Here is a 22,879-nt window from a genome sequence, read left to right as displayed (position 1 = left end):
ACCCAGTTTCATCCAAACAATATTGAAAAAACAAACTTTATCAGAAAGTATGGCTATGAGGGAACAGAAGTGCTGTTTAACTCAGCCACTCCACTATACATGCGTATATTGATAAACTATGCTGTAGAGGAAAAACACATACTTTGTGTGGAGGGGATAGGCCAGAGAGTAACCGAGGGCCTCATGCTGAGTAACCGCTATATTATTGAGCTGTAGCCTCCTGCACCCCCTCTTTTCCCAGAACTACTTGGAGAAAAGGTCTTGGCATGTTGTCCAGACTAGCCTTGAACTTACTCTGAGCCCAAGCAGAATTTGACCTTGTGAGCCTCCCACCCCAAATTCCCAAGTAGCTGGGATATAACAAGCATACAACAGTGGTTGGTTCTGGGGTAGGGTAGGAATATGGGTCATTCAAAGGAAGATTTTTGAAAATACACAGATGGGATTACCTAAAAGCTACCAAAAATTAAAATCTGTAATGATAATGCACACGGGTATTTTATACAAGTTCATCAGGGAATTCTGCTGCAGACCACTGGTATAAAAGCTACTCCCTAGAAACCCAGAGTGTTCAAATCCATGAGCCACTAGAGGAGTGGTGGGGACCCGGGGGCTGCAGGGACGAGGAGCAAGCGATTGACTGCAGGACCAATGCATGGCTGCAGCAGAATGAAGAGTCTGGGCTTTGCAGACGAGGAGCGCAGGAGGCAGACGTGGTGAGTCCGTCCCACAGCACTGCCCTGTGCACTCAGAGGTCCAGACGGTGCACCTTCCAGGGACTCGTCACAACTTTTGTTTTATAGGAAGGATCAAGGGGAAATAAGGACAAGCCACAGAACAAGCTCCACTGTCTGGGAACTTCCTTGTGACCAGAGTAACACTGTGCAGGGCTAATAAGCTGCACTCAGCTGCATCAAATGCCCACAGTACACAGTTTATACCTCCAAAAAGAAGAGTGTGCTGAGAACTTGGAAGAGAGGATTGGTTTTCCTCACAGTCTGAATCTCATTCCATTCATTTGCCACAAAGTATGTCCTCCAGATGCTCACGGGGACAGTGGCACTCCGGACACCGCCCTCACCTGGGGGGAGAGGAAATGAGTAAACACTGTTCTCCTTCGCCCTGCAAGGCAGCCTCAGGACTCAGGCACAAACACCGACTTCAGACTTCAGTTACCTTCGACAGCTTTAAGAACTTTTCCTTTGGGCCGCTCCCAATCAATGAAGAATATATCTATGGTAATCTGGGAGATGAGCTTGTGCAAAAATTGTAGAGCCTAAAAATAACACAAAACAAAACACCTGAAAATATCAGTATTTAAGACTGATGATAAAAACGACCCAGTTCTTTTCAAAGCACACGCAATCACGAGAGTCACCAAGAGCACAGAGCTGTCACACACCCATCCATTCACCTCTTTTCCTTCTGTTCTTAAAATAGGAACATGAAAAAGCTGAGCTGGCCTTCTGCCCCTCCCTACAGGCCCTTGCTTAAATGGCGCCCTTCCTCTAGGCTCTACATTCTCTGACTTCTCTGTGAGCAGGGTGGCTGCAAAGCCGGGTGAAAGCAGTGGATGCCCCATGTCTTCTCTCTGGGGCCGAGACGGGAAGCAGACTGTCGCCGACACAATCCTCTCCCTTGCAGGTGCGGTCGGTTTAGACCCAGTCTCATTCCTGGGGCACTACTGATGGAAGGGTAAAGCCAAGCAAGGGCAGTAGCGTCCGGAGGAAGGCACGGGAGGAGGGCACGCTGAGGGGAGGCTGCCACAGCAAGAGGAGGAGGAAGGACTGACAACAGCGTCTACAATCCCAGCTCTTGCCAGCGCTGGCCGTCACTCTTCATCCACAGAGACAACATCCACGACGGAAGGTTGTTTGTCTCATTGTGAGCACAGTCCAGATTTTAAAGGAAAAGTTCAATATTGAAATATCATTTTATCAAATTACCTACAACTTATGATTTCTCAGGCATATTTATAATCTCTTGGAAAAATGATTTAAGTCATAACTTCAAAAGGAATAAGTAAAGTCACATTTCCTATGTAAAATAAAAAGACGGATGCTTTCTTTCAAAACCAAACAAAATTTATGCCAAAAATCGTAAAAGCATCTGAATTTGCAAGATGCACTAGCTTCTTAGCAGGCTTCTGAGACTGAGTAGCCTGTCCTTGGACACATACCTTCATAGCAAAGGCACACCCCACATAAGTAACGAAACGTTCTTCCTGAGCTGGCATCGGCAGCAAAACAGAGACAGACTTCTGTGCCTAAAACAACAATCACACAAGGCTTTCAGGACACAGTTATAAACCAGAGGAAGCATCCTCTGGAAACAGGGACATCCTCAACCAACGGCTCACCAACGGGTGGGGAGCTCAGTAGCTGCCGCGAGGAGCTTGAGCAGAAATGTCCCCTAACAAAAGTAGCTCTATTATTAAAGCGGTTTCTAGTTATTCAGAGCTGGCATTCAGGTGAAATTCAGAAATTGACTCACTTTGAAGAAAATAAGCCAATAGAGACCAGTTCCCACTGTGACGATAAAGAACACATTGGCGAGATCACCAGCATAGTACACCAAGAATTTCATAACTGTCTGCAATTTAAAAAGAATTACAATTGTTAGAGATTCCGTTTATTAGCTCTTTATTATATTTATTTCTGCTGAGGGTTTGCTCTACTTTACTTTTATCATATGTAAAATGGGAATACAAAAGTGATACTTCTATTTTAAGAATGTAAAGAATAAAAACACTTTCTTCTCACTGTGTCCGCATGGTCTGCGTGCGCGAATGCTGACTACCATGGAAGGCATTTAAAGGTCAGAGGATGATTTTGTGGAGCTGGGCTTCTCCTTCTACCTTTATTTGGGTTTCAGGGATAGAACCCAGGGTGTGGCATGTGCCTTTACTTTACTGAGCTGTCTTTTTCATTTACTGTTTTAGAATTGTGCACATGTGCATGCAAACACCCACTTGTGAGCACAGAAGAGGGCAGATCCCCTGCAAGTGGAGTTACTGGTGCTGTGAGCTGTCAGACACGGGTGCTGGGAACTGAGGTTGGGTCCTGAACAAGGCAAGTACACTCTTAATCACCAGCCCTCTCTAGCCACCGAGTATCACTTCTAATAATACTAATATACTGGCCATCTGTATCCACACACTACAAAGGCCCACTGAGCTCGCCTGCTCTATGCCTCCCGACTCCTTCTCATTCCATTCCTCTTCCGTTCATCTCACCTTTCGCTTTATGAGAAAGTGGAAGCTGCTTCCAAATTCCCTAAGTTGGGAATGGCTACCCAAATCTATCTTATATATTTTCAGAGTTATTATGTAGTGTTATTTGTCGTGCAAAAAAAACTGACGCTTGCTCACACTAGGGATATACTGAGCTAAATCTCTGGACCCTAGTGAGCTTTCTCGAATGTAAATTAGTTTACGTCACTTTTGTTCTTAGAAACCTACAATGACTACTCACTAAATTGCTGACTCACAAGGTCCTCCCAGTACAGACCAAAGGCAGCTTCCTACTTGGCTCCTGAGCTTTTCCAAGCACGCCGATGTTGCCCACTGCACAGACCCATCTTAGTGCTTTGTGGGAAGCAATGACCATAGTTTCATCAACCACTCTTCCTTCTCCCTGTTAGGAACTCTGAGGGCAGGCTGCTCTGCTGGATTCATGCCTAGCGTGTTCCCCAGCACTTGGCCCTCCACAACAGACCCTTGCGACCCCTGTGGAATCAACATCTTAACTTTCACCTATAGGAAAGGCCTTCTTTGTTCCAAACGGGAGCACGAACCCTTTGCCCTGACTCCCTGTCACACACTGGCTTTGGAGTCAGGAGGATGCCCTGGCTAAACAAATTACTACAGAACCTTTCTCAGGCTCTTGGTTTGCAAAGAAATAACAACTGTTGTTGAGTTACTACAGACATTAAGCAAAAAATCTAAGCTCTATTTCCCTTCTATCATATATAAAATTGGAATAACAACAATGCTCTACTACATGGAGCTGTGTGAAGATTAGGTAAACTGTACATATAAAGCTTAAAAATGTGCCGGTGCATAGAAAATATTCAATAATGTTAGTCAAAATGTTAAAACTTTTAAAGACTAAATAAGAAGTAAACTATAAAGCTAATGGAGTAAAACCTTCTTTGGTGTTGAGATGGGCAAGTGATGTAGGTGGGTCATCTGTCTATTGTTATTTTCATTGGTTGACAAAGAAACTACCTTGATCCTTTGATAGGACAGAACATTAGGTAGGCGGAATAAACAGAACAGAATGCTGGGAGGAAGAAGGCAGTGGGTCAGACACCATGGAGCCAGCCGCCAAGGTCAGACATGCTGAATCTTCCTGGTAAGCCACCACCTCGTGGTGCTACACACATTAATAGAAATGGGTTAATCAAGATGTGAGAATCAGCCAGTAAGAGGCTAGAACTAATGGGCCAAGCAGTGTTTAAAAGACTACAATTTGTGTATTGTTATTTCAGGTGTAAAGCTAGCTGGGAGCCAGGCAGCAGCGTAAAGCTAGCCGTGCAGGAACACAGCCCACTGTTCCTTCTACAGGCAAGTTTTCCTAAACAAGAGAACATAATATATATAACACACCCTAAATTCATGTGACAGTGTGGAAATTAACTAGATGTTAAATGCTAATTACATACTGAAAGTTAAAGGCATGGATCATAAGTAGCCTTGTACAAAATTTCAACATGAAAACAGAATGGATTTAATATTTTGAAAAGATACCTCCTTCATATTGAATATGAAAAACAAGGACCCTAATAGAAAATTGAGCAAGAGAAATTTAACAGTTCACAAAAAAGGGAGCCTAAACCTTTAAAAAGTATATAAAGGGCTGGAGAGATGGCTTAGTGGTTAAGAACACATCTGTTCTTCCAGATGTTCGATCCCCAGCATCCACATGGCCTCCACAACCATCTGTAACTCCAGCTCCAGGGAATCGGACACCTTCTGGTTTCTGTGGGCAGCAGGCAAGTATGCGGTACACAGGAATACATGAGGGCAAAACACCAGGCATGGAAAATAGAACTTTTAAAGTATATGAATAATAAAACAAAACAAAATAAAATACACAATGACATCTTAGCATATGCCACTCCATGGTACAGACACGCTAATGTAGGAAAGTATCAAGTACTGGCAAAGACAAGATTAAATCAGTGGTGGGAATGTGGGCAGACGTGGGTCCTGGGAAGAAAGTGAAGCTGCATATGTTCTATGACCTCAAAATAAGCTTCCTAACTTATACTCCAGAAATCAGACAACGTTCTTACTCATCTTCTAGCTGTATCTTATGGAAAAGATTCAGAAGAGCCAAACAGGAAAAACCTCATTTAAGAACTGAGTGTACCTGTAAATCAATCATGGGACTCCCAATGCGCCTTTTCCACCCTGCTGTCTTCAAAAGAGATAACAACACAGCCAGCCCACCTAACACACCCAGTGCAATCTGGAAAAGGAACAGAACAGAAAATAGTTTAGAACAAACATAATTCCTAACATAAGAACAAACATTGCTTCTAACACCCACTGTGAAAGTGAAATTACTCAAAAATTGGTGGGGAGCAGTTGAGAGGACATGGGAGCTGAGCAGTGAGAAATCCCAGGGATTAAATTCGGGGAAAATTGAGCAAGAAAATGAATAGTAATGAATTACAAAATCACCTAGTTAAATATCCATGAGGTCATAGTGACTTAAATAAATAACTGAATAAATATTGATGAGGGCAAAAGGGAAAGCTTGGCCTTATAATAAAGTTCCAATTTATAAATTTAGAAGAAAAGAAGGAAATAATAATTAAAAAAAAAATCAGGCAAACACCACAGTGTTACTTGCTGCAGACAGCAGCACCAGTGGGCAGCAGCACCAGAGGACAGTGGCTGCAGAGACCGGTCAGGCAGCAAGCGCTTGCTGCACATCACAAGGACGTTAGCTGGATCCCCAGAACACATGTAACATCCACCCACATAAAAAGCATGAGCCATGTGCCTGCAATCCCAAGGATGCAGAGGTAGAGGTTGAGGGTCTCTGAAGCTTGCTGACCAGCCAAATCTGTGAGCTTAGCAAGAGACACTGTCTTAAAAAAATAAGGTAGAAATATATAGAGGAAGATATCTAAAGTTGATGTCTGTGAATGTATATGTATACACACTCACACATACACACAGACGCACACTTGATGTGGGATTCCCCTCTGTATGCTGTGAATACCACTGGTTAATAAAGGGACTGCTTTGAGCCTATAGCAGAGCTATAGGGAAATGGACCTGGGTGGGGGAGAGAATTGGGGGTATTGAGGGGACGGCACTAAACTGAAGGCTGGGGAGAAGGAAGTTGGAGTCAGAGAGAAACCTTGTAGCCCCACCAGAGATGGATGTCAGAACTTTAGCTGGTAAGCCACAGCCATGTGGCGATACAATGAGTAATAGAAATGGGTTAAATTAATATGTAAGAGTTAGCCAATAAGAAGCTAGAGCTAATGGACCAAGCAGTGATATAAATAATACAGTTTCTGTGTGATTATTTTGGTTCTGGGCAGCCAGGACAAACAAGCAGGCCCCTCCAACACACACTCACATGCACATACACACTCACACACTCTCATACACATGCGTGTGCACACACGTGCACAAGCACACACTCACACACACACACACACACACACACACTCCTGACCCATGCACTGAGAAGGGCCTGGTGCACTCCCGTGGCAATCTCTAATAAAAGCACACAAACTCAATTTAAACATTGAAAACCTGCAGAGAAACCCAAGTTGATGGCCAAAGAAGCTACCCAACAAACACTAGCAAAGGATCAGGCCATGAAAGACAAGGAAATACTGGACACTGACACAGACTGGCGGGCACACAGAAGATGTGACAACTGGAAGCAATGCGGAATCTGAAAAGTGATGGAGAAACTCTGCACTACCCGAACAGGATGCAGGTCAGCTGAGAGCACTGCACCCACACTCATTTCCGGTGACCATGGCTGTGCCGTGGGGCCAGCACAAGAGTACAGGACCAATCTATTTTCACAGCTCTATTTACACCCCAAAATTTTAAATCGAGACTTTGACCTTTAACAAGTCAAAAGGTACTCACATCTGTCTGGACAAATGCGTCTCCTTGATTCATCTCATATTTGACCGAGAAGGAAATCTAGTATTTAGAAGAGAACATTCCGTCATGAATTTAGCAGTTAGTCTAACACTAAAACTAGACACCTTACATCTACTTTCATAAGAGTAATTTGCGTGTCTGGATTGTGCCCTGCAGTGTCTTTGAGCAATCACTGTCACGGACACTGGCCTTTACTCCGAGGGTGCTGTCTGAGAACTCTATACTGCATTGAATCCCTCTAGAACACGCACGGTTAGGAGCTAAGGCCGTTGACAGCAGTTCAAGCCAAGCCAATCCTATTTTATCTTAGATAGATTTCTGTCACTGAGAAAGATGATTGTCTTTGTATCAAAATTATTAATTAGGTACACAACCATATCCTAAGAAGGCAGAATATGCACACATCTGAACAGAACACCTGGGGACATCATAGTATCAAGGCACACACACGTCACGGCACATGTGAAGGCCAGAGGAGGCTCCAGGATGGAGGCCCTGCTGCCAGCTCCTGCCGTGTACTCTCACCCGCTGTGTAGCCAGCTGCACTGCTCCTTTCTTTCTTATGCTTTGGTTTCTCCACACTTGGTTTGCAAATTGTGGACAAGAATAATATTTAAAGAAAGGAATGCTTGCATTAGAATGAGAGGCTTTAGGAGGTTTAGGCCAGGCAGCCTTTCCTGTTGTTATTTAGCAACCGGTAATGAACCCACGTAGACCTACTATTTCTGAGTACCTGGTTTAACCAGGCAAGGAAACAAAAAGTCAGAAAAGACAGATCCAGACGCTGTGTGTCTCCGCGTACTTAGCCACTGGCAATCCTTTCACTGGCAATCCTCACCCACTCTTGGGGCTGGAAGGATGGGTCAGTGATCAGGAGTCCAGACTGCTCTTGCACAGGAGCTGAGCTGAGTTCAGTTCCCAGTTCCCAGTGAGTGAGCCATCCTTAGTTCCAGCTCAACTCTAGCTCAGTTCCAGGGGATCTGATGGCTGTCCTCTGTGGGAGCTCACATGTACATAGCTGCTCCATCCCACTACACAATCACATGATTAAAAACAATAATTTCATTCATCCCTGCTTTTTAATACTCAGGCTCCATAAGAGCTCAGTTTCTTTCTTCTATTAGCCACTCTTGATTAAGATTTGAATATATAAAGAGATTTGTATAGGCGATGTCAGCATGATATCAATCTGTACAATGATGGGGGCACTGATGATAAAGGACTCACCTTCACAAACTGGCTGTTAGCGTTTCTGATGTCAACGTCACTGTAGGCAATGGTCAGTAAAGGAGTATATATGTTTCCATTCTTTGTGTTGGGTACAAGGCGTATGCTGTTAAAATATACTCAAAATTATAAATATATTGAACCCTTTAAGCATATATTTAACTCTTTTGAATTTTATATAGACTGTCCTTGTATTTTACACTCAGTACAGGCTAAGAGGCTCACTATAAACTAGGGGCTAAACCGCAGCTCATTCTCACTGCTAAACCCTTCAACACTGAAGTGTGCTGCAGGAGACGAGCTTGAAGCTCTGCTGACGTAGGTTCTGACATACAGTGAGATCACTGAAGCACTGTGAGCAATCTTCAAGGACAGCCAGAAGAGCTGCGCTACCTGACACCTACAGACTGGTAGGCAACAGCGTATCTTCAGATGAGGAAGACTTGTTACATCGAGTTTGCTTTAGGCACCATTTGGCAAGTATAATGTATAAGTATCATATAGTTAGTGAGCCCAAAAAGAAAAATGCCAGCATGGCCTAACCAACAAGTCTACCCTAATTAGGTTTGATTTCATTTTTATTAGGAATTCCACACTGGCAGGTCAAGCAGATGTTAGAAACACAGTCCACATGAATGTCAGCACGATGTATGAGAAAATTCTCACAGTGCCCGATTCATAAAACTGCCACGAGAATCCAAACGAATAGTGGGAAAATGGCAGGCTGCATGGCGGCACTCTAAGCAGGGAGAATGAGATCTGCCATGGAAGGAACGGGGACGAGGAGGCTGAACTCGCAGTTGGTTCTCAGTTCTTATTCAAGACCTATCTTAGCGATGGGTATCATCCTCCTTCCTCTTCCTCTTCCAACCTACTGCAACTCGCCAGGGACAGAGCGACCTAGAACGTGAATCTGGGCAAACTCCTGAGGTCCTTCTGATATCAGTTCCCCCCTTTATCCCTTAACCTCTATTGGTCTATGTCAACCTAGACATATCTAAGAAAACCTGGTGTATCCTTACTGCTTCAGTCTGGTCATTCCTGGCACACACCCTCCTCATGGTCTCAGACACTCCCAAGTCTGCTCTAGTCATTTGCTTACCTCAGTGATATCTGGGTAGCAATTCGAACTACTCTTGGCTGACTTCCGAGGTCATTTTCTCGTCCACTGACTGCATCCACTAAGAAGATGCGCCGAGTAAGAAGCCACTTGCTGGAGCTGCTGTCTTTATTATAAAAAAGGAAAAAAGGGCATTGGGAAAACTGCTTTCAAACGGCTTAACATGGCCCTCACAACACTTACTGACAAACCAAGGTTAATGCTTAGTATTTATTCTGAGTGAGACGGCCACAAAGAGTTGCTCCTGTCAGAAATTATCAGTCTTCTCTGCTCCCTGCCTGAGTCACATTTTAAAGCATGGAGAGCAACAAAAGAAATTAGCTTGTCCCCCAAGAGGGGCGAGAACAGTGGAGAAAAAGTCAGTTTGCGGTTCCAGTCATTTTCCTCAGGACATTCTTTAAGCAAGAATGATTCATAAAGTTCCAAAAATGAAATTTGTAAACAGGCCCAAACACAGCAGCCACACTACCGCTTCATCGCGCCTTGGGGCACAGTATATAAAACCATATCCTCGGAGGACCCGTTACTACCATCACTGGTCTACACCTACCGAGTTCACACTATATAAACCATATCCTAGGAGGACCCGTCACTACCATCACTGGTCTACACCTACCGAGTTCACACTATATCTATATAAACCATATCCTCAGAGGACCTGTCACTACCGTCACTGGTCTACACCTACCGAGTTCACACTATATAAACCATATCCTCAGAGGACCCGTCACTACCGTCACTGGTCTACACCTACCGAGTTCACACTATATAAACCATATCCTAGGAGGACCCGTTACTACCATCACTGGTCTACACCTAATGAGTTCACACTATATAAACCATATCCTAGGAGGACCCGTCACTACCATCACTGGTCTACACCTACCGAGTTCACACTATATAAACCATATCCTAGGAGGACCCGTCACTACCGTCACTGGTCTACACCTACCGAGTTCACACTATATAAACCATATCCTAGGAGGACCCGTCACTACCGTCACTGGTCTACACCTACCGAGTTCACACTATATAAACCATATCCTCGGAGGACCCGTTACTACCATCACTGGTCTACACCTACCGAGTTCACACTATATAAACCATATCCTAGGAGGACCCGTCACTACCGTCACTGGTCTACACCTACCGAGTTCACACTATATAAACCATATCCTAGGAGGACCCGTCACTACCGTCACTGGTCTACACCTACCGAGTTCACACTATATAAACCATATCCTCAGAGGACCTGTCACTACCATCACTGGTCTACACCTACCGAGTTCACACTATATAAACCATATCCTCGGAGGACCCGTTACTACCATCACTGGTCTACACCTACCGAGTTCACACTATATAAACCATATCCTCAGAGGACCCGTCACTACCGTCACTGGTCTACACCTACCGAGTTCACACTATATAAACCATATCCTAGGAGGACCCGTCACTACCGTCACTGGTCTACACCTAATGAGTTCAGCCACGAGAGAACAGAGGAGAAGATCTTACCTTGGTTCACAAACATCTTATTGTGTTGGAGATTTAGGTTTAACACGGGGACAGCCCACACATAACGGTGCTCATCTTTGTCCACGTACTCTAGATAGACATCATAAAATATAGGACTGGGAAAGTCAGCCAGGATTTTAGAGAGAGAGATTTCACACTAGAAAGTAAAATAAAAATAAAAGTGTCAAGACTCAGAATTAGAAAGGATATTACCATTAAACATTTTATAATTTTGTGAAGAGTCTTTAAAAACAGTATTTGCATGCACTTCCAGGAGAGTTCCAAAAGGGAATTGGGAATTCTTAAAGGCCCCACTTCAAAAAAAAAAAAAAAAATCCACCCAGTTAAGAACTTCTGTTTTTAGTCTATAACACGAGGAGAAGATCAGCTTTGTCTTTGAATCCTAAGTGCATATCAAAGAAGAGGCCTAACAACTGCTGCTGTCCTACATGTCCTACAGGACGGAGGACAATTCTTTCTCCTGATGTACAAATGATGCATATGACTGATGGGCTCCCCTCACGAAGGCTAAGCACATCCCTCACTGTTCCCTACGGTCTACGCTCATCCGTTCACGCTCATTTGTACCAGTCCCTCGCCATCTACATGCCAGGCCATCCTGTCTTCCCAACATTGCGAATGTGGGTTTTGCATTAATTCCCTTCTGGCCATGCTTCATCCAGCTTAGGTTACAGAGATAACTTGATCATCACTGCCTCTCCAGTCTTCCCGTGTTTCCCTGGGAACTGGTATCTACATATCTACATATCTACACACATATACACATATCTACAATATCACTTGGACATTCTCTGTCTACACAGGTATTTGTTTACTGAGCTGTGTGGACTTCTCCTCCTTGTTTAGGACTGAACGGCTCAGCATCAGATTCCTACTAGCTGTCGACTCTTCTTGCTCATTGTGGTCCATGTTGTTATAAAAGGATGATGACATTAACACCTCATAAGTCACTTCTTAGCATAAAATAAATGCAGGTTTATAGTAGAAAACTTGGAAAATATAAAAAATAAAACAAAAATCATCTCTGGCACAACTGCCCAAACTGATCAATAAAACTGTCTGTCTTCTCCCAATTGGTTGCCCATGCTGGCCGTGTTCACTGTGGTTTTGTTCTACATGTGCATACCCACAAGCTAAGAAACATTTCTATGTGCTACTGAGACCTGTCAAACAGCAATGGCTCACAATGCTCCTCCGTGCCACACTGCAATGTCAAGGTAAAGAAAGTCATATCAGGAAGGAGGACGAAGTGTGGAGAGAGAGAGAGAAGTATCAAAAGGAAGGGAAGGAAGCATTGTTATGTTGTTGGGAGGTAAAGTGAACAGGAAATGACAGTGGTCACTAACTTCATTATACGGTGTTCAGGGTAGCAATATAAGCTACCCCAACATAAGCCTAGACGCAGATAAACAACTGACTATGGAAATCTGATGTTATAGACACTTAAAACTGTAGATGTCTTGATGATTAACATGTCTTGTGCCTAGATAATACAAGATTTATTAATTAATGAAACTGTTCATTACCATTAAATGAATTTCCAATAAAAAATATTCAGTCACTAGAGATCAAAGTGAAACTGCAGACTGTGTAGCAAAGACAGAGACACTCACGTTTTGCTGGTAGGTTGTTCCAAAAGAATAAGCTGCATCCAGTCTTGTCTCTGTGTCTGGACAAAGCTTTAGCAGAAAATACAACTGATGAGCATCTCTCACAAACGATTTCTTTGCTCCCGTATGAACATATGTTCTATTTTCTACTAATTTAATATGTGAAGGCCATAAAAAGTTAAGAGAGGCCAGGCAGTGGTGGCACATGCCTTTAATACCAGCACTTGGGAAGCAGAGGCAGGTGGATCTCTGTGAGTTCAAGGCCAGCCTGGTCTACAGAGTGAGCCAGGACAACTAGAGCTACACAGAGAAACCCAGTCTTGAAAAACAAAAGAAAACAAAAAGTTAGGGGACTTTTTTGTTATAAATTAAAGTTATAACTTGAAAAGCAGTTTTAAGAAAGTCCAACTTGGCGATGGCAAGATGGCTCAGCAGGTAAAGGCAACTCACCACCAGGCTTCAGCCCCAGCAGAGGCCACCACAGTGGAAGGAAGGAAATTGACTCCCACAGCCTGTTATCCTCCACACACCACTGGTGATCATGAACACACACACACACACAATGTAATTTAAAAATTCTAATTTAACATGAACACCCTGTAACAGATTCTCTTCCAAAAATACTCTAGTCTGTTCCTTTTGTCCTTGCCTCAGACAAAAATGAAGTATATAGTATTGTTTTAGCTAGAATCACACTTACCTGTAAAATGCCACCTTCTAAACTTTGCCATTTGATAAAATTTCCTCTTATGTCATAGGAAGCAGCAACAAACTTCAACTTGATATTTTGGTTAAAGAAAACGATAGTAAAAGAATGTCAAATACTCTATGAAGGGTATTTTTTATTACTATCTTTTCAATGTTAACACTATTTTTGCCGAAAAATTAAATTCAACTAAATTTATTTGAACGTGAATTACTCCCACTGCCGGTACATTTAAGCACACCATAGGGCAGGACAGGTGTTTTGCAGGTTACTTCAGAACTGCGGAGAACACCATGTACGTGCCTTCCTCTCACACCTGTTACCTGAGTGGAGTGTGAAGGGAGGGTACAGGGTATCATTCTGGAAGGTTCAACACCTGGAGGTGGGAATTAGGAGCTGTGTGGGGGGCAGTTCTGCCGCTGTCTTGAGTGAGGGCACGAGTCTGCATTTGGTGATGACACCACACTCCTCGGCCCTCCACGTGCCGCCAGTCCACAGAATGCAGACATCACGTCAGACAGCGCAGCTCCACACTGCCGTGTCCACAGCAGCTGATATCTATACAGCTAATCTGTAAACTTCTAAAAATAATCTTGGAAATTAAGAAGTGTGACCAGTAACTACTGTCTCTTCTGAAGCCAGGGCCTTGTGCATGTCAACTAAGTATATCACCCCTGAGCTGCACCCCCCTTCAGTCACTTCTTATCTCAGTTAGCAACTCACATGCAGTTATTCCTTTAGAGATGTGGAGACCTGTACCTGGTTTTGTCCTTTAAAACTGAAGTTTGTAGGAAGAGGGGTGGTACTGAGAACTTGCGGGGCCAATCCTGGCTGGTCTCCATAGAACAACCAAGGAAGGTTCTGCCTCCTGTGAACAGTCAGACTTATCTTAATAAAAGGAAGAAGTAGTGATTTACTAACATCTGTGAAAACATCTGCACTGAGTTCATCTCAGAATGCTTCAACAACCAAAATCTCCTTACCAGAACGGGACAGAATGAACGCTGCTCAGTCCTGCAGTGCTTTCAAAGATGTAATGGAACAGGCGGCACGCATCAAAGGTGGTAGAGTCATAGGAGTTCATGTTCATCACACATATATTTCCAAGAGCCTGGCAAGACGTCAGGTTAGCATGAGCCTGCAGAAGGGAGGGGGCCACAGTAGAGACGTGAGGTTAGCATGAGCCTGCAGAAGGGAGGGGGCCACAGCAGGGCAAACAAAAGGTGACAGGAAAGTTATGTGGACAATTGGGTAGAGAATGAACTTTTCATCACTTTTACTCGTGTGTCTGTGGATTTGCCTGCATGGGTGTCTGCACCACGTGCATGTCTCTACACCATGTACATGTCTCATGCCAGCAGAGACCGGAAGATGGCTTTGGTTTCCTTGGTGCTGGAGCTACAAATGGTCGTGAGCTACCATGCAGGTGCCTGGAACCGAACCTGGGTCCTTCACAGGAACAGCAAGTGCTGGTAATTGCTGAGCCCCAGAAAATAAATTCTTAATACATGAAGATGAATAGTAAGAATAATTTAGTTATAAATTTTGGGCAAAATATAGAGAATATTTAAAATAAAACCATTAAAGAGAATAGTTTTATTTTAAGGAATACCATGGTTTATTCCACTTTGCTTGAGTAATTTATTTTTATGAACAACAAAATCAAATCATTAGCTGAGCTTAATCTCTCAACTTCCTTTCCCAGTTTTCTCTACTTGGAAAAAGCAACTCCCCTTTGGTACTCGAGTAGAAAGCTTCACAAAGAACTTGCCTCCCGTCCCCCATAGGAGCCTGCGAATGAGTCTCCAGCCACATCCGTGCTCTCTGTCACTCAGTGTGACGTGACTCTAAGTCATCTCCTTGCTTCTGTCGCTGCCCCAACAGATCCATTCCTCACGCCACAGCGACACTCTGGAGACCGCACTCAGACGGTGCCCCCGGCTCTGTGGTCTTTATTCCTGTGGTGGTCTCCTCTTCAGACACTCTTCCCCTTTGTATTTACGTGGCATACTAGCACTTCCTTCTGCTTTTGCTCGGGTATCACTCCCTAAGACATGCATGCCTTCACCACTCTAGCTACGACAGCACAGGCCAGGCACGCCGGAGCAGGGATCTAATCTCAGTACCCAGGAGGCAGAGACAGGTAGATCTCTGTCAGTTTGGGCCAGTCTGGTTTGCATAGTGAGTTTCAGACCAGTCAAGGCTTCATAATGAGATCCTGTCTTAACAACTACTACAACAAAACAACTTAAAAAACGAAAAACCAAACAAACAAAACCCTAAAATCCCGAGCATACACACAGACACACTGTTACTTTCTTTGTTCTTTATTCTGACTTATTGCTTTCATACACTATTAACAACCTGGCATTTATTTAGACCAAATGTAAGGAGGGATGATAAGTATATTTTGATTACTTACACGAGGGAGGTTTTTCCTGTATTCTGAATATGGAAGCTAAGAACAGGCCTAGCACAAACCTTATCACCGTGAGACTCTTCCTAAGTGACATTCAGTTTCTCTACACAGCAAATCACAACTGTGGTGGTCTGAATGAGAATCATCCCCACAGATTCATATGTTTGAACACTTGGGCCCAATGGGTGGAACTGCTTAGGCAGGGTTAGGAGGAGGTGTGGGTGCCTTGAGGTTTCAAAATACTCCTTGGCATTCCCAGTGTTCCCTCTCCTTCTCTCTTGTGGATTAAGATGTGAGTTCTCTGCTGTCCCTGCCACCACAGCTGCTCTGCAGTCAGGGACACTGACCTTCTAAACTGTGAGCCCAGCAATCGGGGACTCTCACCCTCTGAACTCTGAGCTCACTCAAAAGCTCTCTTCTATAGGCTGCCTTGTTCTGGTGGTTGTCACAGCAACTGAACAGTGACTAAGAAACCACCAAATAACCCTGGGGCATCATATGTGTGAACTGCACAATAGTCTACAGACTCTATTTCAACCCAACAGAAAGCCTTTACTCTTTTCAGAGCATATGACTAAAGAGATGATCCACTCAGAGAACTTTAAACTCACCCAGCATGCAGCTGCCGCCGCCTGCAAGTGCCTGGCAAACCATTCTGAGTTTAATGACATACCCTATAAACAGAAAGATGAAGACAGATTTAAATTCAAAGGAAGATTCCTTAATCCTATGTCTTAGGAAGACATTAATACATATATTAACTGAGAAATGAACAGCGCTATTTTCTTACTGTTATTATAAAAATAGAGTCTACTGGAATTTTAAAAAAGCTGATGAGTGCCTTCTACAACTGAAGCTGTGTGACCAAACAATGACACTGAGTCAAAGGATGACAGAATGTGTACACACTCCTGAAACTGAGACAAAGGATGACAGAATGTGTACACACTCCTGAAACAGAGACTAAGGATGACAGAATGTGTACACAGTTCTAAAACGCTGATGCTAAATTTACTAATGCAAAACAAAGCGGCAAAAAGGAAAATGATAGCGCCTAAGTATCGGATGGCCAATATGTGTTGACTTAGGATTATTTTAAGTGTATCAAATTGATGAGCACTAAGGAATGAGGAGAACCATTGCTACACAATGGGAAAGTTGGGATCTACAGAGTAATATGTGACATCTCCTAAACGGTGTTTTGTAAACAACAAAGGACATCAGAATAACCTCTGGAATGTCCTAAAACCAAAGGTACCTGATTTAACCAAAGGCAACCAGAACCACCAGGAGACCAGGGCATTTTTGCTGCTGTTGCTATTTTATTCAGACTGGTTTCATGCAGCCCAGACTGGTCTCAAACTCGCTAGCTATAGAGTCAACTGTGACCTTGAACTCCTGATCCCTCTGCCACCACTCTCAAGTGCCAGGACCACAGAAGCGTGTCATCAAACCCATTTCGTAACTAAATTCTGAGGATAGGTATAAAGCTCAGGTCGAAAGCTCAGACTCTGAGGACACAAAGTAAGTTACAGATTAACAGAGGAGCTCCAACCAAACCATCTAGAATGTCTCACAGCCACCAGATCCATCAAAACACAAGTGTGGGGCACTGTGGGAGCCCTTCAAAAGGCAAAAAGAAGAAATGCCTTGAATAAGGTTGAAGAAAACACACACATGCACAGTGACACACACACACCCACACATGCGCAATTTCTTTATGATAAACAGTGCCCATGAACAAACGTGGAAGACTCCTAAAGGAGAGAATCACAAAGAGAGATTAGCTAGTATGCTAAAAATTCTCCCCACACCTCTATGGCCACACCACCCTGGCTGTGCCTCATCTCAGAAGCTACGCAGGGCTGGGCCGAGACATTTCTTAGATGGGGGTTCTCCTCAAAACAGCAGTCTTCAACTGATGAGGAGGATGCTGAGTGTAAGGTGCTCATGGCAACCTCACGGCAGAGGTTCAAAATGAACAGTATCAGCAGAGACGGGACAGGCAGACAGACACCGTATGTTTGACAGACATAAAGTACTGAGCTGAGCGCACCATTTTCTCTTTAATAGCTTTCTAGCAAGCATACACTGAATGTGACAAGACAGGACAGATGCAGGCTGGGTCACCCTACAGATGGTAAGCCCTGGGACCTGAACTGTCAAGTCTATGAGGACTGTCTCACGCTAGAACTCAAAAGAGGGCATAACTGCTAAAGCTTGGCAGTTCCAGGAAAAAAGACATCATTGTGACTTTTTAGAAATATTATTTCCTTTGCTTTCCCTCCAAGACAGGGTTTCTCTGTGTGGTCCTGGATGTCTGGAACTCACTGTGTAGATCAAGCTGGCCTCAAACTCACAGAGATCCTCCGGCCTCTGCCTTCTCAGTGCTGGGATTAAAGGTGTGCACCACCACCTCCTGGCAATTTCAGTTTTAATTGTGTAAAAAGTATATGCATGTATATTAAAGGGACGAGCTAAGGTACAGCAGAAGGGACACTTCCAGAACACAGCGCTGAGCTGTCAGACTCCTGTCTTAGCTGCTCGCATTTTAAAGGGGTTTACACGTAAAACTTTCTCAGTGTGTCTGAAATTAAGCAAAGGGAGAAATGCAGGACAACCTTTCTCAAACAAGCAAAAGAAGAATCAAAAATACTCACAAGCTCTCCATAGCGTGCCGTGGAAATTACACGCTGCCGGAAATTCCCTGTGTAGCTGAAACACAGCCCACCTGTCTTCACAAATTAATCAGAGAAAAGTGTCAAATTACATAAAGGTATTATCTATTGAATTAAAAATATGTATTTCATCCCCTTGACTGTCCTCACCAAAATGTGAGGTTCTGAGCATGTACAAGACCTGCTGGTATTCACAAACGTTGGTTCACAGCGGACACACCTGGTAAAGATAATAAAAATCATTTTTAAAGTGTTAACAAATGACACTGAGCCTAATTTAACTGAGAAATCTTCCCTAAATGGTACATTAGAACACAGGAAGTCAACTAAGTGATTAATTACATAAGCCTTGAAAGGGTTTTACGTCATTATTATAAGGCAAAGTATAAATGAAATTGGCTAATCATACAGGACCATTCTCTTAACTACATATGTAAAAATATACAGCATGAGTGACACTAAACAGTGAAGATTATAAAGTCATGGACTAACAACAGAGCCCAACAAACTCATATCAATTGTCCTAAATCAATTTGCACAAGTAGGCATATCAAAACACATCTTTTCGGTGAGTTGAGAACACAAGCATGTGTAGCCTTTGCCAGGTCTGCAAGAACACGTTTAGCATATCACCTCTGTTATTAAGGAAGAAGATGGAGAGGTGGTCTGAACTAGTGGGGATCCAGACGGGCTGACATGGGCATCAGTTATCTATGAGACAGACAGGTTAAGATGCTACAGCATGGCATGTAACTCAGGTTGGGGAAGCATCAGAGGGAAAACTTATAAATCAGTCAGGAGCGGATTCTGGAAGTTTTAGCTCAACTCAGTCCGAGAGAGGAAATACTAAGTTTCACAGGGAAATGTGTTATTTTCTTTCATAAACTCAGAAGGGAAGAGAAAAGCAGTGCCAACAGGCAAGTGATCAGCGTACACTTGCAGAGACACTGAGAATGTGGGGCTCGGTAGGATCTGTTTACACCAGAGACGTTCGTGAAGAAGGGGGGGTAGTTATGAATTTATGAGCGGGTACTGAATGCATACATTGAAAAGGGAACAGAAGCAATATAAAACTGGGCTACCAATCAGTGCACTTGTGTTAGGACAACATTTATTAATGTGCCCTTGTGTTGGTTTGAATGAGAACGGCCCCCATAGGCTCATATATTTGAATGCTCAGTTGTCAGGGAGTGGAACTGTCTGGGAAGGATTAGAGGTGTGGTCCTGTTGGAGAAGGTGTGTCACTGGGGTAAAGTTTCAAAATCCCATGCCAGGCCCAGTATCCCTCTTTGCCTGTTGCCTGAAGATTTGGACGTAAAGTTCCCAGTTCTTACCCAGTGCCATGCCTGTCTGCCCCCACTGTGAAGAACATGGGCTGAGCCTCTAAAACTGCAAGCAAGCCCCCAATTATGTGCTTTCTTTTACCACCATTATCATGGTCAGGGTACCCCTTCACAGAAAAAAAAATGTACGTAAGCTACCTTGTATGTGACATTGTAATATAAAATAGTTTCCGAATTATACGTTCTATATACTATTCTATAGCTTATGTACAACTTACATAATAATGAACAAAAATAGCTGCCTTTTGCTAAGCAATTACTACAACACTATGTTAAGACCTCTGCATGTTTATTTTGAGGCAGGACAGCTTATGAAAGCTATGAAGGGAAGAATACACTTCCATTCTAAACACAAGGGATTGTGACCACCTAATGTCAGATAGTGGAAGACTAACAGAAGACTTGTTCGGGATTCTGGGACTACTACTGTTTACACATACCCTCTCTTGGGAAACACTGAGGGAACATAAAAATAGGGTGACATTAATGAAGCCAGCTGTTATTATACCACTGACCTGGTTCCTAAAGCATTGGCTTTTGTGAACGAGTTTTCGTTTCCATCACAGAGTTCACAAGTGGCTTGGGATAACAGAGATCCATTAACATTTCTTTCCACTGTGCAAGACACAAGCAAAACAGTGAATGCTGAACTATATACTCTAAAATACGTATGTAAACGTACAACTATAACAATTCTCAAAGCAGCATCATTTGGTTGAAAGACATGTCAACAACTTATATAATGAAGTATACAAGAAAAATCTTTTATTCCAACTGAAAACATATAGAAACCAGTTTTCTAAGTGATTATAACAGTAAATCAATATTTTTCCTAAACAAAATTTTTTAATGTCTTTCTTGTCATACTGGGATGAGAAAACATATTATCTTTATAGATTGCTGGCCAGTTTCCACAAATGGGAGGGCTTTTAATAACCTCCAAACTCAAACACCCCAGCCAGCAGTAACCTTCATTTGTAGACACAGAACTATAAAAGCACCTGCACTGGAACATACTGGGTTATACGGTATTTGATAGAGCAGATCAAAACGTCTAAAATAGCAGAATGGTGATATACCTATGAGTATCTTGTTTCAAGGTATAACAAATTTAATCTGAATTTTGTGGGTTTTGACTATTTTAAAAATTATAAGTCACAGGCAAGATGGCATATGCCTATCATGCCAACACTTGGGAAGTGGAGGCAGGGGCATCAGGAATTCAGGACATCTCTGACTACACAGTGAGTCTGCCAGCCTGGTGTAGCATGATTAATAAAAACTCAGAGACAGAAATTGACGTTCAACCTGAAGGTCAGAAAAGCAAAACAACCAGCCACTGGCTCTTACTTCTACCTCAGTATGAAATAGCGATCCTGCCTCCAGGAATCTCAGAATGAGACTGTGTCTGAGAGCTGTCTCCTCCCATCTTATATTCCTCTCTAGGGCTGGGATTAATGGTGTGCACCACTACCACCTGGTTTCTATGACAAGCTAATGTGGTTCCTGGGATTAAAGGTGTGTGTCATTACTACCTGTAAGGCTGGCCAGTATGACTGTTTTTCTTTTCTGATCTTCAGGCAAGCTTTATTTATTAAAACACAAATGAAATTCCACTACAGCCAGTCTTCACTACCTCGAAACAAACAAAATATTACACATCTCATTTGTAGGGAGGAGTGAGGCAAGAGAGATAAAAGAGGGTGGCAGCTGAGTATAATTAGAATACAGTATAATACATATATGAAACTGTCAATCAACAAATTTAACTAATAAAAAGTAAGAATATTATATTTCTTACTCAATAATTGTAGGATGATCCTTATATTTATTGAGGAACTTGGACCTCTAACTGTCGTCCACATTATGAAAATTTCTTTAGTCTGCAATTTGGTTTTAGGTACTTCTCTGTGTGTCTGTGGGTAGGCGTGACTGCATGGGTGTGAGGACACCAAAGGTCAATGGATGTCTTCCTCTACAATGTTCTACCTATTGTTTGAGACAAAGTCTCTATAAGCATCAAGATTCTGGGATCCAATCTGTTACACACACACACACACACACACACACACACACACACACGCAACTCGATGCTGGCATTATAATCTACATACATGTCTGGCTTTTACACGGGTTCTAAACTCAGATCCACATGTGTGGCTGTAAGTACTTAAATTAACCCACTGAGCCATCTCTTTAAGTCACTGGTTGTTGGGACTTTCATTTTATGACATTTAATTTTTTTTTTTTTTTTTTTGGTTTTTCGAGACAGGGTTTCTCTGTAGTTTTGGTGCCCGTCCCGGAACTAGCTCTTGTAGACCAGGCTGGTCTCGAACTCCCAGAGATCCGCCTGCCTCTGCCTCCCGAGTGCTGGGATTAAAGGCGTGCGCCACCACCGCCCGGCCTGACATTTAAATTTTTATGCAATCAAATTTATCAATTTTCCTTCCCAGAGTTTTGAAGTTGTTGTTTTTCTATTCTTAGAAAGACTTAACATACAAAGAATCTAAGTCTGTCTTTAAGAATTTTCACGCCTTATAGTAAATATTTAAGTATTGGATTTACTTGGAATTTAGGGATTGAGGTAGAAACCCAATTCAACGATTTGTTAATACTGTCAGCCGTTACCCAGGCCTCTTTACTGATAATTCCAGCTTTCGCACCACACTGGCTAGCGCATCGCTTCGATTCTGTCTTGGGTTCCACACACGCTGCTGTTGAAAGCATAAACCACACACTATCTGACAGTATGGCTCCTCTTCCAGAACTTTCTTGCATTTTGTGAGCAAACTTGAGACTCTGTATATCATCAGGGACATACAAACCCTGGTTGATTTTATTATTAATACCATTCCTTAATATACAGGCCAGCAGGACAGCTGACAGTTTTATATTTAATCTTCTCAGCCGAATACGAAGAGTGTATTTTTATTGTTAAGCTTGCTTTCGGCAGCTCCCCGAAAGCTGCCACAATCTCAGTGACTGCAGTCTCCCTTTATCTCTTTTCTGTCTCTTTTCTCTGATGCTGGCCAGAGCCACATGGCTGACCTCACGTCATGCTGGAGCTCACAGAACTACACATGTACCATA

At 43.0% G+C, this 22,879-nt stretch overlaps 1 protein-coding gene across 1 annotated transcript in view; it reads right to left on the bottom strand.

Moving 5' to 3' along the window:
• The window catches only part of Tmem67 (transmembrane protein 67), a 40,736-nt gene that overhangs the window by 12,547 nt on the left and 5,310 nt on the right, over positions 1-22,879 (bottom strand). Inside the window, exons 4-20 of the mRNA XM_057790762.1 lie at positions 20,305-20,404; positions 18,597-18,666; positions 18,429-18,503; positions 16,380-16,442; positions 14,333-14,487; positions 14,109-14,217; positions 13,344-13,421; positions 12,647-12,712; positions 11,013-11,169; positions 9,477-9,600; positions 8,375-8,480; positions 7,130-7,186; positions 5,376-5,474; positions 2,494-2,592; positions 2,180-2,266; positions 1,177-1,276; positions 942-1,081 (exon numbers count right to left, since the gene is read on the bottom strand). Coding sequence (XP_057646745.1) covers positions 942-1,081; positions 1,177-1,276; positions 2,180-2,266; positions 2,494-2,592; positions 5,376-5,474; positions 7,130-7,186; positions 8,375-8,480; positions 9,477-9,600; positions 11,013-11,169; positions 12,647-12,712; positions 13,344-13,421; positions 14,109-14,217; positions 14,333-14,487; positions 16,380-16,442; positions 18,429-18,503; positions 18,597-18,666; positions 20,305-20,404 — 1,685 coding nt within the window. The remainder of the gene's footprint in view (positions 1-941; positions 1,082-1,176; positions 1,277-2,179; positions 2,267-2,493; positions 2,593-5,375; positions 5,475-7,129; positions 7,187-8,374; positions 8,481-9,476; positions 9,601-11,012; positions 11,170-12,646; positions 12,713-13,343; positions 13,422-14,108; positions 14,218-14,332; positions 14,488-16,379; positions 16,443-18,428; positions 18,504-18,596; positions 18,667-20,304; positions 20,405-22,879) is intronic.

The sequence above is a fragment of the Chionomys nivalis genome, chromosome 16, assembly GCF_950005125.1.
Source record: "Chionomys nivalis chromosome 16, mChiNiv1.1, whole genome shotgun sequence".
Classification (NCBI taxonomy): domain Eukaryota; kingdom Metazoa; phylum Chordata; class Mammalia; order Rodentia; family Cricetidae; genus Chionomys; species Chionomys nivalis.
This window is presented reverse-complemented; position numbering and strand designations above follow the sequence as displayed.